At 38.4% G+C, this 14,363-nt stretch overlaps 1 protein-coding gene across 1 annotated transcript in view; it reads left to right on the top strand.

Annotated features, from left to right (window-relative positions):
- The window catches only part of LRBA (LPS responsive beige-like anchor protein), a 634,690-nt gene that overhangs the window by 90,390 nt on the left and 529,937 nt on the right, over positions 1–14,363 (top strand). Inside the window, exons 15-20 of the mRNA XM_038755081.1 lie at positions 1,781–1,860; positions 2,335–2,397; positions 3,913–4,010; positions 12,487–12,579; positions 13,434–13,542; positions 14,276–14,357. Coding sequence (XP_038611009.1) covers positions 1,781–1,860; positions 2,335–2,397; positions 3,913–4,010; positions 12,487–12,579; positions 13,434–13,542; positions 14,276–14,357 — 525 coding nt within the window. The remainder of the gene's footprint in view (positions 1–1,780; positions 1,861–2,334; positions 2,398–3,912; positions 4,011–12,486; positions 12,580–13,433; positions 13,543–14,275; positions 14,358–14,363) is intronic.

Below are 14,363 nucleotides of genomic sequence, written 5' to 3'. Positions count from 1 at the left end.
TGAATTGTGGACACCTGAGTCACACATTTACTGTCAGTGAAAAAGGACAATTGGATTAGTCACTTTCCTCCTCCTGGTTCTTGCCAAAGTGCATAAATGAGCCCCTTCCTTCCTCTCCCCCTCGTCCCCCTCTCCATCCCCCCGATCTTACCTCCTTCTCTTCCCCACAGCACCTGTATATATGTATATATGTTTGTACATATTTATTACTCTATTTATTTTTTTATTTATTTATTTTACTTGTACATATCTATTCATTTTATTTTGTTAGTATGTTTGGTTTTGTTCTCTGTCTCCCCCTTTTAGACTGTGAGCCCAATGTTGGGTAAGGACTGTCTCTATATGTTGCCAATTTGTACTTCCCAAGCACTTAGTACAGTGCTCTGCACATAGCAGTCAATAAATATGATTGATTGATTGATTGATAAATCAACTTTTGTTCACAAGAGCCCTCCCATTTTTCCTAGGGAATAGCAAGTAATGAGTGCTCTCCCTTCCCACCTAACCAATATAAAACACATTCTAAGGATGGTCTAAAAGGTTTCTGTCACATGTTCACATCAAGTCGAGGAACCATTTGGATTACTTGTATATATTTAGTATTCTATTTATTTTGTTAATGATGTGCATTTAGCTTTAATTCTGTTTGTTCTGACGACTTGACACCTGTCCACATGTTTTGGTTTGTTGTCTGTCTCCCCCTTCTAGACTGTGAGCCCATTGTTGGGTAGGGACGGTCTCTATATGTTGCCATCTTGTACTTCCCAAGCACTTAGGACAGTGCTCTGCACACAGTAAGCGCTCAATAAATACGATTGAATGAATGAATGATAAGCATGAGACATCCTCAAAGTAGCAGACATGGTGAGCCTTCTCAGCGTGTTCTTGAAAGGGATTATGGAAGCAGAGCTGCCTCAAATTTGTGGTTTCTACAGATTTATTTGGGCCATTTCAAGGTCATGGTTCTGCCACTTGCAGGTGGCCTAATGACAGACTAGCTTAATGAAGTGATAGGTTGCGAAGGAGAAGATGAGCGAAAGATGCCCCATTAGGGAGCTTAAAAAATAAACAGATTTTTAGTGTCTTAGTAGAGATTAATTTGGTCAAGAAATCTGAATTCCTTTAATGGGAAACATTTGTGACTGTGGGGAAGGGCGTCAAAACATCATCAATCGTATTTATCAATCGTATTCAATCAAACAAGAAGACAGTGCATTGTGGCCCCTTGTAGATGACCTCGGATGGTGAGAAGTCATCTCTGACATTAATTTACGCCCCAGTGTCAGAGTCTAAAAGAGAAAAAAGTTTTTTGTATGATATATTGATATGCTGTTATTGCACATACTTGGGGCTAAAGCTTTCAGATTTACCTAATTGTTCCCTTATAAACCATGTACAATTTTAAATATAGCTGTCTTAATGAACACTAATGTTATTTATCACTTTAGTAGATACAGGATAAATTAGCATCCTTATATTAATCTTAAAACTATTTAAGCTATCGTAAACTATTTTAGAAGTCAGATAATTTCAGGGACCTTGCCTGGCCTCCTAATTTTCACCTGTGATTTTTCCACCTGGAAAAATGATATTGCAGTTAATTGGATGTGAAGTTGAGTGCTTGGTCTTCAGACGCATGAAAGGAAAGTTGCCCTTTGAAAAACTAAGCTACATTTGTTCATTTTAAATGAAGAGAAAATACGTTAACCATGAGACTATTAGAATCAGACAGTTTACCAGTCTTTGAAATGCTAAATTTTTTTTCCCCTTCCTTTCTAAGATGGGCCACGACCTGATCAGAAGGAAACATTTTCCCTCCGAGCATTCTTATTGATTTTCATTAAACAGTTAGTGATGAAGGTAAGAAGTCTATGTTTTGGGGGATTCTGTTTTTTGTGTTTTTCAGTTAGTTATTGAACTTAGCAGTTGCAGCCTTTCAAGCAATTTCCAGGTGCTTTAAATCATTTATTTCTTTAACAGTAAACTACATTTACTTCAATTGATATTTGAAACCACTCGTCTTTGTTACTGGGAGAATGGTGGTTAGAGAGTGGAGCACTTGATTGCTACCTAAGTTCCATTGTTTAATATAAGCTACTTGGATAATTTTATTTTTGCACCTCTGTTTCATTCCTCTCGTCACTGTTCATGTTTTCCAAGCTTAGTTATGTACCAAAGCAGAATCTTTTGAACTCTGTTGGATTTAATTTTCACTCTTTGCCTTTAAGGCAGTTGCCCAGTTCTCCAGAGCTGTGTCTGTTTCATTTCCTCCTTTAAAATGTTTTCTGGTACTTCATATAAAGAACAAAAGATAATTGTGTTCCATTTTTGAAGGATTCTGGTGTAAAAGAAGATGAACTACAGGCTATTCTCAATTACCTACTCACTATTCATGAGGTAATATTTACATTTTCCTTCGGTTATTTTACACTTTTTATAGCTGTGCTCACTTTGGTAAATTCTTATTTTTTTGTCAAGAGGTAAAAATCTTCACCAGTAGTTCGAACCCCGTTTTTGTTTAAACTGTTGAATAACTACTTAGCACTTAGAACAATAGTAAGCGCTTAACAAATACCAACATTATTATTATTATTATTGTTTCTAAGGTGTAAGTACTGTTTGCAAAGCCTTTTTATGCCTAAAAGTATCCTCCATTACCACAAGATGGCTCTGCAGTGAAAAGGAAAAAGTGGAAAAATCCCAAACCTGACTGCTAAATTGGATATACTTTCATTATTTAAAGCACCACTTCTGTTAGGATTTTAGTTAAGCAAGTACATCAGCACCTCTTCCTATGCTTCATTAGGGACTATTGCTTAAAAGAGAAGGTGAAAGTAAAAAAAAAAAAAAAAATTAAAATTTTTTATTGATTGCTATTTTTAAGCTCTACATCTTAAATAAGACAACCCATTCACAATAGTCCTGAACATTTGGGGATTTCTGTCCATAAGGAGCTTGTAAATTCAATTAGGGTTCTTACCATGATCTGCATCTTTGCATTTTAACACCAGAAGAACCCACTTATGCCGGATGTAAACATCAAAGACAAAGGAAATAAGAACACAAATCTAATAGAATGAATCTCTGTAAAGATGTAGTAAATGAATAAACTTTGGAAATTAAATTAATTTCATGTAAAGCAATGAGGTTCGCTTTTTCATTTGGGTTTACATACCTATATTTCCGTCCCATTCTCTTTCATCATGACACAGAGTGTCTGTAACATTGAAGCAATTCATTCTTTCTCCATTTATGAATGGCAGCTAATGATAGCAAAGTAGTAATGACCAAATTTTCTTAATTGTTCTGCATAAAAGAAAAGGGAACTGGTTTAGTGGTTAATTGTAATCCCATAGAGAGGTTTAATTTCTTCAACAGTTAGAGTCCTCCTATTCCCATCCTTATCTGCTGAGCTCTTCCACAAGTAGAAAGTTCTAAATTCCCTTTTTTTTCCTTTACCCAGTGTTTAGTACTGTGGATAATATTTTCTGTATAACATTAAAAAGCTACTGATTGAATTACTCATTATTTAGGGACTTCGATAAAATTTCAAAATCATATCTGTCCCAGTAGGGCTAGGCTGGCATCATTTTGATAAATAATCCAGATTAGCAGTCCAGTTTTTCTTTCTTGGGGGAAGTAATTTACCCAAATTTACACAAAGAATGATATATGTGTCTAAATATTAGAAGTGCAGAAGTATCAGAAGTCATGGAGTACCATATAAAATGGAAATCTATTAAGTTTCTCTTTAAAGGGGTCCAAATAAGAGTAAAGGCATTTTGAATGAAACACTGACTGGGATTTATGGTATATATACATGGTATTTTGCTAGAGATACAAGATAATCTAATTTTAATCATTCACATATATATACTGTCAATTCAAATGACTGCCTTTTTAAAAATCTAGGATGACAATCTAATAGATGTCCTCCAGCTTCTTGTTGCACTAATGGCTGAACATCCCAGTTCTATGATCCCTGCTTTTGACCAGAGGAATGGGTTAAGGTAAGAATTTTTCAGGGACTGTAAAGGGGCAGTTATATTCTAAAGTTTGTTGAAATTAAGCAAAATCATTTCTTTCAGTATTTTTGGGACTCATGTTGCCTTGGTAAGTGCTGTGAATCTAGTGTGTGAATTTTAAATTGTTTGGACTTAATATTGTACATGAAATCCTGATCTAATTCCTTATTTATGTGATCATGGAAGTTTTTGTTTCCTCGAACTGTATTGCTAAAGCATCTTTGTTCTTCATAAATTCCACTGATTCATCTAGCCCTTTGATACTACCCGTAGTAGTAATAGTATTTATAAAGACCTACTGTGTGTCAAGCACCGTATTAAATGCTGGGGAAAAATACATGGGTGAGAATTAGACACGGTCCCTGTCCCCTAAGGGGCTCACAATAAATCACTCGTACTTATTGAGCAGGTATTATGTGCGGAGTACTGTACTAAACATTCGGGAGAGTACCATATAACAATATAACAGGGTTGGTAGACACATTCCCTGCCCACAACAAGCTTAGAATCTAAGTATGAAGGAGGAAAAGAGACTTGTGCCAGGCTTATAATGAAGGATTTGAGCAATCAGAATACAAAAACAGCTTGCAAGACGAGGGGCTGAGCAGTTTACAGAATTTAAATGAAAAAAGTGTAGTAATAGCAGCAGAAGTAGCAATGTTACTTGAATGCCACAGTGCTAAGCATTCTTTTAAGCACTCGAGAAACAACCCAAGCTCAAGACATACTCTCGGCTCACAAGGAATTTATGCTCTACTATTCTCCATCTTTTATCCTGCTCTTGATTAAGGAAATGAGGAGGACCCTAAAAGCAAAGACAACTTTTAAGACATTTGGGAGTCTGGCCGTTGTGGCTCCTAGACCCCCAAAAACCCCACCTGAGCCGGGAGGAGCAAAAGTCAACTGCAAAATTCCTTTGCTCCTGCTGTACCCTCCATCCATGTTTTTTGATGTTGCTATTCTGCTCCTCTTTGCTTTTATGTGTCCACCAAGCCCCACCTTCTCATGCATATTCAATAATTCATTGCAGTATTCTGATTCCATTGTTTGTAAATACTTTAATGTTCGCCTCTCCCTTTCGAACATAAACTCCTTGTGGGAAGGCAGTGAGTTTTGTGGCTCTGTTATACTTACCAAGATCTCAGTACAGTGCACTGTGATCAGTGTTGGCTCAAATGCCACTGCTTTAGAGAATTTCAGCCTGCACCTCGTAGATGTTCTTGGCTGAAACCCTCAATGAGATTGTCTTACGTTTTTGCCAAGAGAATCTATAAAATCGAAGCAAAATGCAGTCTTTGCCCCTTCCAGAATTAATGTTTAACTAAAACATAAAAATGTTGCTACCCAACGAAGCTTCCCTTCTTTCTGCCTTCAGTTCCACGTGGGCTTTTGTCAGTTGCCGTTTCCAGGCCTCAGCCTGACTGGGGATTTTTACTCCCTCCAGCTTTTCATCAGGTGAAAATTTCTGACTATTTTCCGTTTTTCCCAAAAACCTCTTCATGTCATCGGCTGGATCCTGGCTTTTGGAGATTTCTGTCTTTGTATGGTCCTCGTTTAAATCGGGTCATAAGCATCCTCAGTTGAGGAAGTTCCCTAATGTTTTGGGTTTTGCTGGTTAGTCTCAGGAACATTCTGGGCACTTGTGAAATACCAGGAACTTTCCTGGCTGGTACTTGGTAGCTCATTTCTTTCTCTAGCAACAGTTATTAGCTGTGGATTTTTCTGATTGTCCTTATTATAGAAAAATAATCTGATAAAAATTGGTCATAAAAATATTACATTAAAATCCTACATAGCAGAACTGTCCTGTTTTAATGACTTCTCTGGTAGTATCCCATTGCTTTTTTTCTAGTTTCATTTCTGTTTTTTGAGCTCATACTGAACCATTACATATTCTTGCTTCCTTTATGAAACTTTAATAATTAAAGCTATATTTGACAATTTTTTATTTTTACAAGCATGAATTTTCTCCTGAACCTTACCTCTGAAGTGACCAACACTGACTTCTGTTTTAGGAATGGGACTACCTTCTCCTCTGAAAAGGGGAGGGGGAAAAATAACCCCTCTATTTTAAAAATCGCAGTGCAGAAAGCACTTACATATCTCTGCTCAAAGTATATCACATTATTTTTTGGAAATTTTGAATTACAGCATTTCTGGGAGGTAGAAATGCTAGTGTTGCACAATCTTTTGTTGTTAAAATCAGATTTTGAATGATTAGGTGACTTACCTGAGTTTGCGTAGTGAGGTTGATGCTAAAATTAGGATATGAAATAGGAACGAAGTCTTTAGAAATGTAATTTATTTCACTTTCCTATTCTGTTTCATGACTTCTTTTGTTTCTCATGCAAATGGATTCTGTCTGCATTTGGTCCTGTGTCTTAGGGATTTTAGGGAGCAGAGGCAGGTCTAAATGCCATATTTCCCCCGGGGTAACAATTGCAGTTTTCTCATTTTTTCCTTACTGAGTTGGAAGGCAGTCATGAAATCAGGTGATGCAGGTTCTCTGTGTTGTCGGAGCACCTGCCCATCTCTAGCCATACTGAATTCACCATTCCCCAGCTGGATGGCAAAGCTAAAAAATAAGTACTGGAGTTGTGAGGAAAGCAAGATGAGCAGAGGTTAAATGCTGTTTGTGTCTGCATACCATCTCATTCCTCAGCTGATACAAATGGCTCAAAATACATCTGAAAAAATAGTGCTAAAGGTGCAAAAATACTGGTCCCAAACAGGCAGAGAGTACAGTCCTTGCCGTCAAGGAGCTTGCGATCTAAATACACAATCAGCTACAGAGATGAATTCAGAGATGTAGCCAAGTGCTGATCAAAAGGGAAGGAAAAATTTGAATGATGGGTTGGGAGCAGGTGGGATTTGTCTGCAAAGATTGACTGGAGAAGATGAGTATCAAATGAGCTTCGGGGGTTTCAAGGTTTCTCTCCTCCCATATCGCATACTTCCTACTCATGTATCACTCCCTCCTCTCCTTTCATACAGGCCCCCTTTCTGCACACATACCCACACTGTCTTCACGTCTAATAAAATGGATATTTCTCTGGGAGCACTTGGAAGTATCCCCAAGGGGTTGAGGGACCCCCGATCGATGACCTCTGGCTTAGTGGATAGAGACTAGAATAGGAATGATGAGGTTTGGGTACCATCCCCTACCACTGACCGGTATGACTCTTGGGTAGGTGGCTAGATGTCCCAGATTCATCAGAGTGATCCCCATTTGACAGCTATTTTACCGTCCTTTTAGACTGTGAGCCCACTGTTGGGTAGGGACTGTCTCTATGTGTTGCCAACTTGTACCTCCCAAGCGCTTAGTACAGTGCTCTGCATCATCATCAATCGTATTTATTGAGCGCTTACTATGTGCAGAGCACTGTACTAAGCGCTTGGGAAGTACAAATTGGCAACATATAGAGACAGTCCCTACCCAACAGTGGGCTCACAGTCTAAAAGGGGGAGACAGAGAACAAAACCAAACATACTAACAAAATAAAATAAATAGAATAGATATGTACAAGTAAAATGAATAGAGTAATAAATATGTACAAACATATATCCATATATACAGGTGTTGTGGGGAAGGGAAGGAGGTAAGATGGGGATGGAGAGGGGGACGAGGGGGAGAGGAAGGAAGGGGCTCAGTCTGGGAAGGCCTCCTGGAGGAGGTGAGCTCTCAGTAGGGCCTTGAAGGGAGAAAGAGAGCTTACTTACTGCACACAGTAAGTGCTCAATAAATATGCTTGATTGATTGATCCAAATTGTCCACTAGGATCCCACTCGAAGCTGAGGTGGCAGCAGCTTGTGGTTGTGGCAGGGAGGAGCAGTAGAGCGATAGTGTTGGTTGCAACGGCAATAGCAGAAGTGGGGAAACCACTGTCACAATACACCCTTTCCTATTGCATCTTCAGGACACCATGTTCTCTGGTGACCTTGACTTATGAAATCATTTTGGCTGCAGTGTGGTGGAAATGTAGGTCCCCCGAATAAGGACAGCAGCAGGGAAGCCATTCAGTTGTAAACTCCTTGGCGTTGGGCATCTGTCCCTTGCTTTGTTGTGGCCATTCCCCCAGGTGCTAAGTACAATGCTTAGCACTTAGGAGTCACTTGATAAATACCACTGATTAACTGGAGTCTGCACTGTGATCACTGGCTTTCTGTTGGCCGATACCATCCAAGTACTAGCACTGGGTGTCACGATTCAGGCCGCAGCTGCATTGATTCTTGCTCTTGTGGCCCAAGCCACAGGTAATAATAATAATAATGGCATTTGTTAAGCGCTTACTATGTGCAAAGCACTGTTCTAAGTGCTGGGGAGGTTACAAGGTGATCAGGTTGTCCCACAGGGGGCTCACAGTCTTAATCCCCATTTTACGGATGAGGTAACTGAGGCCCAGAGAAGTTAAGTGACTTGCCCAAGGTCACACAGCAGACACGTGGCGGAGTCGGGATAAAAAATGGCATTCAGTATGGGACCGGGCACATGTGAGTTCTTATAAATGCCATACGAAAGGCTCAGAAAAGGGAGCACTTCAAATTCACAATTGATGTTTTTATTCTTTTTATTTTATTTTATTCTTTTTATTCTTTTCAAAGGACTGTATGTGAAATCTCAAAAATTCATTCAGTTGTATTTATTTATTTATTTATTTTACTTGTACATTTCTATCCTATTTATTTTATTTTGTTGGTATGTTTGGTTCTGTTCTCTGTTTCCCCCTTTTAGACTGTGAGCCCACTGTTGGGTATGGACTGTCTCTATGTGTTGCCAATTTGTACTTCCCAAGCGCTTAGTACAGTGCTCTGCACATAGTAAGCGCTCAATAAATACGATTGATTGATTGATTGAGTGCTTACTGTGAGCAGAGCCCTGAACTAAGCGCTTAGTTCTAGGTATCATGTTGTGCAGGTGCCTTAGAAATTTAAGAAATTTGCTAGCATTGTTTTCTAATAGCATCTTCCTAGATGTGCATAAATTATAACAATGGACTGCCTTTCAAAATCACTCCCCAGTTGGTTCATATTGTCTGAAACTTAATTTATTCACTTTAAGCACCACAGGCAGGCTTCATTATAATCATCAGTCTCTAATAACACAGTTTCAGTTCCGTCTGTTGCACTGAGGAGCACAGTGCTGAGTGCTTGAGCGCGTACAGCGGAAGCAGAAGACTAGTTCATGACGTAGAGGATCTTACAATCAAATTAATTGATGTAGAAATGAAGTTATTGTCAAAACCAGTTACATTTAGCAGTTTTAGGGTAAGTCCATTAACATTAAGCAACATGAGACGCTAGAGAACTTAGAGTGGATACAGCATGGGCCTGTGTGCCAGAAGGATCTGGGTTCTAATCCCATGTATGTCACTTAAATGCTTTGTCACTTAACTCTTCTGTTCCTCAGTTACCTCCTCTGTAAAATGAAGATTAAGACTGTAAGCCCCATGTGGGACATGGACTTTGTCCAATCTGATTAGCTTGTATCTACCCCACCACCTAGTATAGTGCATGGCACATAATAAGCTCTTAACAAATGCCATTGGAAAAAAAAGTATTCCTCTGAATTTAGCAAATGTAAATTGATATTCTAGATTCTGCTCGTCAAGCAGTAAAAAGTACCTATTGTACTCAGCTCAATAATTTGATCTACGTTGTGAGGTGGTATAGTGGATCGAGACATGCGAATCATCAGAAGCTATAATTACTGATAGTAAAATATTTAAAAATGCTAGGCAGTGCCTACTGCTGTCTGTGCCTCAGTATTTGCTAGGTAGATCACTACAAATGTCCAGTTTTTCATGAAATCAGATCAAAACAATCCCCCGGTTTGGTAGGGATTGAGGGGGGAAAACCCTCCAGCATATTTTGTGCTTTTAGACTGTGAGCCCACTGTTGGGTAGGGACTGTCTCTATATGTTGCCAATTTGTACTTCCCAAGCTCTTAGTACAGTGCTCTGCACACAGTAAGCGCTCAATAAATACGATTGATGATGATGATTTTGTGACCTTCCAAATAAACATTTGGCCAGGCTTTCTATTTTCTTTTAAATTTACTCCATTCGGAAACTGGGTTTTTCACTAAGTCGGTGGATGATTAAATGAATAAAAGAAGTGTTAGCTATGGGGTTTGTTATCCACGGTTTCAGTTCTGCTCAGGCTCAAAATCACCAGCTTGGTCTGGCTCAAATTGCATCCTCAGACCGTGGTAACCAGATATGTGATGGGTTTGGGTCTGGCTCCATCCCCGAGGCAAGAGCGTTTACTCACGCACAATTGTATTTGTGGGTTCCTGGAATAAACCAAGTGAAAAGTTGCTTATTGCAAAAGAGCCTTTGGCTGCCCTTCCTCTTCCCCAGTCATACCATAATGCTTAGAACAGTGCTTGGCACATAGTAAGCGCTTAAGAAATGCCATCGTTATTATTATTCTTACCTTTGTGGAGCTTATGCACGCTTTAAATAGGCACACCTTGTGAGAGTGATTTTTGAATCCACGTTAGACCAAATCATATTGAATGCTTTGCCTTCCCTAATCCAGTCCTGAAGCTGGGCCCCATGGTCCCTCCTGAGCTCGTGTTCATTTTTCCAGGAATTAAAGCACATTAGTAATTTCTCACTTCTAATTTTTACTTCTTTACCAGCAACCATTTCAGAAGCTTCTGCTTCTTGCAGCAAAAGATGTAAACTCCTTGCGATCGGGTCAACCAGTTTCATTGTACTCTCCCAGGGACATAGCACAGTGTTCAATAAGTGCTCAATAAATACAGTTCATTGGTTCAATCTTCGTATTTTTGGGGGGGTTCCCCAAAGATGGAGGAAAATTTTAGAAAACCATTGCTAAACTTTTTACTTGGAGTGGTTCACTCAGATTAGCATACTAGTGCATGTCTTAGTTTGTGTCCTCCAGTGGAAAGGTAGAGGAAAAGAGCACTCAGTTTATTATTACCAAAACATTTGTTGCCTCTATTTGTTTTGAGAGCTTGTGTGTTTCCCACACATTGTCTTTTCAGAGGTATTTATACATTATTACACATGTTTTACTTCTGATAGAGATTTCTCTGTATTAGTTCAAGTAAGTAAAATCCTCAGTGGAGTCTGGTACGACCCGGGAGTCTCTCAGCTGAAAGTATGAAGTATGTTTTATATTATAAGAATTTATGTGTTAGAACCCTAAAATTCCCTTATAGTAGTGCATGAAGTTTGAAACCCAGTTTTTCAGATTTAAGGAGTGTATTAATTGCTACTTCAAGGTTCAGTCCTGGGCCTCCTTCTGTATCCCATCTAAACCCACTTCCTTGGTAAATTCATTCAGTGCCGTGGCTTCAGCTACCATTTCTAAGTGGATGATCCTCCGATTGACCTCTTCAGTCAATCCATTTCCAGCCCTCACCTCTTTCCTTGACTCATATTTCCTCCTGCCTTGAGGATAACTCTGTTTGGAGGTCCCGCTGACACCTCAAACAGAACTACTTATCTTTCTACCTGAACCCTATCTTCTCCGTTACTTTCCTGTCACTGTGGACAGTACCACCGATCTTCCTTTCTCACAAGCCTTGGCATTGTCCTTGGTTCGTCTCTTTCATTCAACCCACACTTTCAATCTGTTAATGTATCCTGATGGATCTAGCCTCACAGCATCTTTAGAACCCATCCTTTCCTCTCCATCCAAACTGGTACCACACTGATCCAACACTTATCACATCTCATCTTGACTACTGTGTCAACCTCCTCACTGATCTCTGCTGCAACCCAACCCACAAACTCCGCTCCTCTACCACCAATCTATTCCTATATACCTCAGTCTCGTCTGTCTCTCCCCTTGCCCATGTTCTTCCTGTGGCCTGCAACTCCTTCTCCCTTCTTATCTGACAGTTCACCACTTTCCCCACTTTCAGGACCCTCTTAAAATCACATTTCCTCTGAGGCCTTCCCAGATTAAGCCCTTTGTTCTCCTATCCGCCCTCCCCTCTGTCTCAAAAAAAGAACTTGGCTGTGTTCCCCTTAAGCACACTGATCCTCTCCCCAGCCCATCGATACTTATGTAAATACCCTTATACTCCATTTCCCCTATGCCTAATCTATTTTAATGTCTCTCTCCCCCCATGTAGAGTGTAAGCTCCTTGCCTCTACCAACTGTCTCAAGGCATACAGTAAGCACTTAATAAATACCATTAGTTGCCTGATAGAGAGTGGACCTCTATGGAAGTTATTAAAAAAAAACTTTTGATTTGAAATTTTCCACTTTAGGGAAAGCAACTACTGGCAAATTTAAGTTGTGACATGACATTAACAGATTTGAGGCATGTGAAACTTTTAGGCACTTAAACAGCGGCGCTGTCAGTTTCTTCCTAAAAGTCATCTAGGTAACTTTGATGGGAGATTTTCTTTTACTTGGTCATTGTTTTATGTAAATCCCAATATTTTGCAGCTCAGGTCAATTTGTTGTTTTTCTCATTCAGAGTTATCTACAAACTCCTGGCATCGAAAAGTGAAGGGATTAGAGTGCAAGCCCTCAAAGCACTGGGATATTTTTTAAAACATCTGGCACCAAAGTGAGTATTGGATCAGAATTCAGCTTTCTAATCAGGCTTTTTGTGAACTTTATACGTACAGGTTATTTCAGTTTGTGCTCAGTTTTTCTGTCATTTTTTACTCTGATTTTTATATTAAAACTTGCTGCATTTAATTCATTGCTTTGTGAAGGCCTTTGTAAATCTGTACTATAACATTGTGACTTCAGAACTAGAATAGGATGGCAGCTCATCCACCATATATTAAAATTCTTGCAATAAGATTTGAAGGGATGATGTGCATTGCAATGTTGCCATGCTATCAGTATGTGTGGTTTGATAATTTAGTCCTTTATTTTAGCCACAAAATTTATTAACAGTATTAAAATGGATATTTAAATAATTTGGATGGCTATTTAAAAAAATTTTATTCTGCTTTTCTGAAACAGTCTCTACCACAGTAGTTTTCCTTGAGAGGTTTTTTCAAGGCCTAAGGCTAATTTTAATCATCACTGATTAACTCTGGTATGCTTTTATAACAGTCTTCTAAGACAATATTTGCCTATTGTATTTTTTGTTATTTTGTCTCTGCCTACTTAATGCTTAGTAATATTATTTTTTTCTTTTCACTTCAAATCAGACTTATCTAAAATAACGTGGGTGACGATTTTAGTGTCGTACCTTTTCTTAAGTACTCAGAAGCAACACATGTTGATTTATTAAGGGGAACCATTTTCAAGTGTTTCTCAAGCCTCTGTGTCTGTGAACATTAGGTTGCTTTGGTGGAAAGTAGGGGAATTTTGTGTCATGGAAAAGTTTTATGTTTCTGATTCTGTTTAGGTGTCAACATACAGTAAAATTGTTTAGAGATGATTTCTTTGTGCCTTTACTTGTAGGAGAAAAGCTGAAGTGATGCTTGGGCATGGTTTGTTCTCACTGCTAGCTGAAAGGCTGATGCTTCAAACAAGTTTAATCAGCATGACCACATATAATGTCCTCTTTGAGGTACTAATGTAGTTAGACTCCGGTCTTCTAGGTTTTTTTTCTTTTTAGACGACCCAGTTAGAAATTGCCAGCAAATTTGATCTGATAAGATTCTAGATAATGTAATCAATCGTATTTAATATATAAGATCATATAAGGTATATGATATATATATATAAGATAATATAAGATCATACAGGCTTGTAATGACCAATGACCAATTTTTGAAATTAATATAAGAGAAATTTACTCAAGCTTGTGGGTAATATGTAACTCAGCAAATTTGATCTGATAAGATTCTAGATAATGTAGTCAATTGTATTTAATATATAAGATCATATAAGCTATATAAGATATATATAAGATAATATAAGATAATATAAAATCATACAGGCTTGTAATGACCAATGACCAATTTTTGAAATTAATATAAGAGAAATTTACTCAAGCTTGTGGGTAATATGTAACTCACTTTACATAGATAATAGATAAACTATAATGAACTATACAATTGGCATATCAAGTACATTTTCATTCTACATTGTGATTTTTTTCAATTTTGATTTAACAAAAGCATGTACGATAGTTACATCTGTTTTTTAGAATCCAAATATCCTGTCCTACCCAGTAATTGAAAGAATGTTAAATGTTGATGCCTTATGATGAACCAGTGAAACTTAAGGTCAAATGGTCTTTGTGGAAAAAAAAAATCCACCATTAAACTAATATCTAAGTGTACTCTTCTACTTTGTAGATTCTAATTGAACAGATTTGCACTCAGGTGATACATAAGCAGCACCCCGATCCAGAGTCATCAGTGAAGATCCAGAATCCTCGTGAGT

The sequence above is a fragment of the Tachyglossus aculeatus genome, chromosome 12 (genome assembly GCF_015852505.1).
Source record: "Tachyglossus aculeatus isolate mTacAcu1 chromosome 12, mTacAcu1.pri, whole genome shotgun sequence".
Lineage (NCBI taxonomy): Eukaryota > Metazoa > Chordata > Mammalia > Monotremata > Tachyglossidae > Tachyglossus > Tachyglossus aculeatus.
This window is presented reverse-complemented; position numbering and strand designations above follow the sequence as displayed.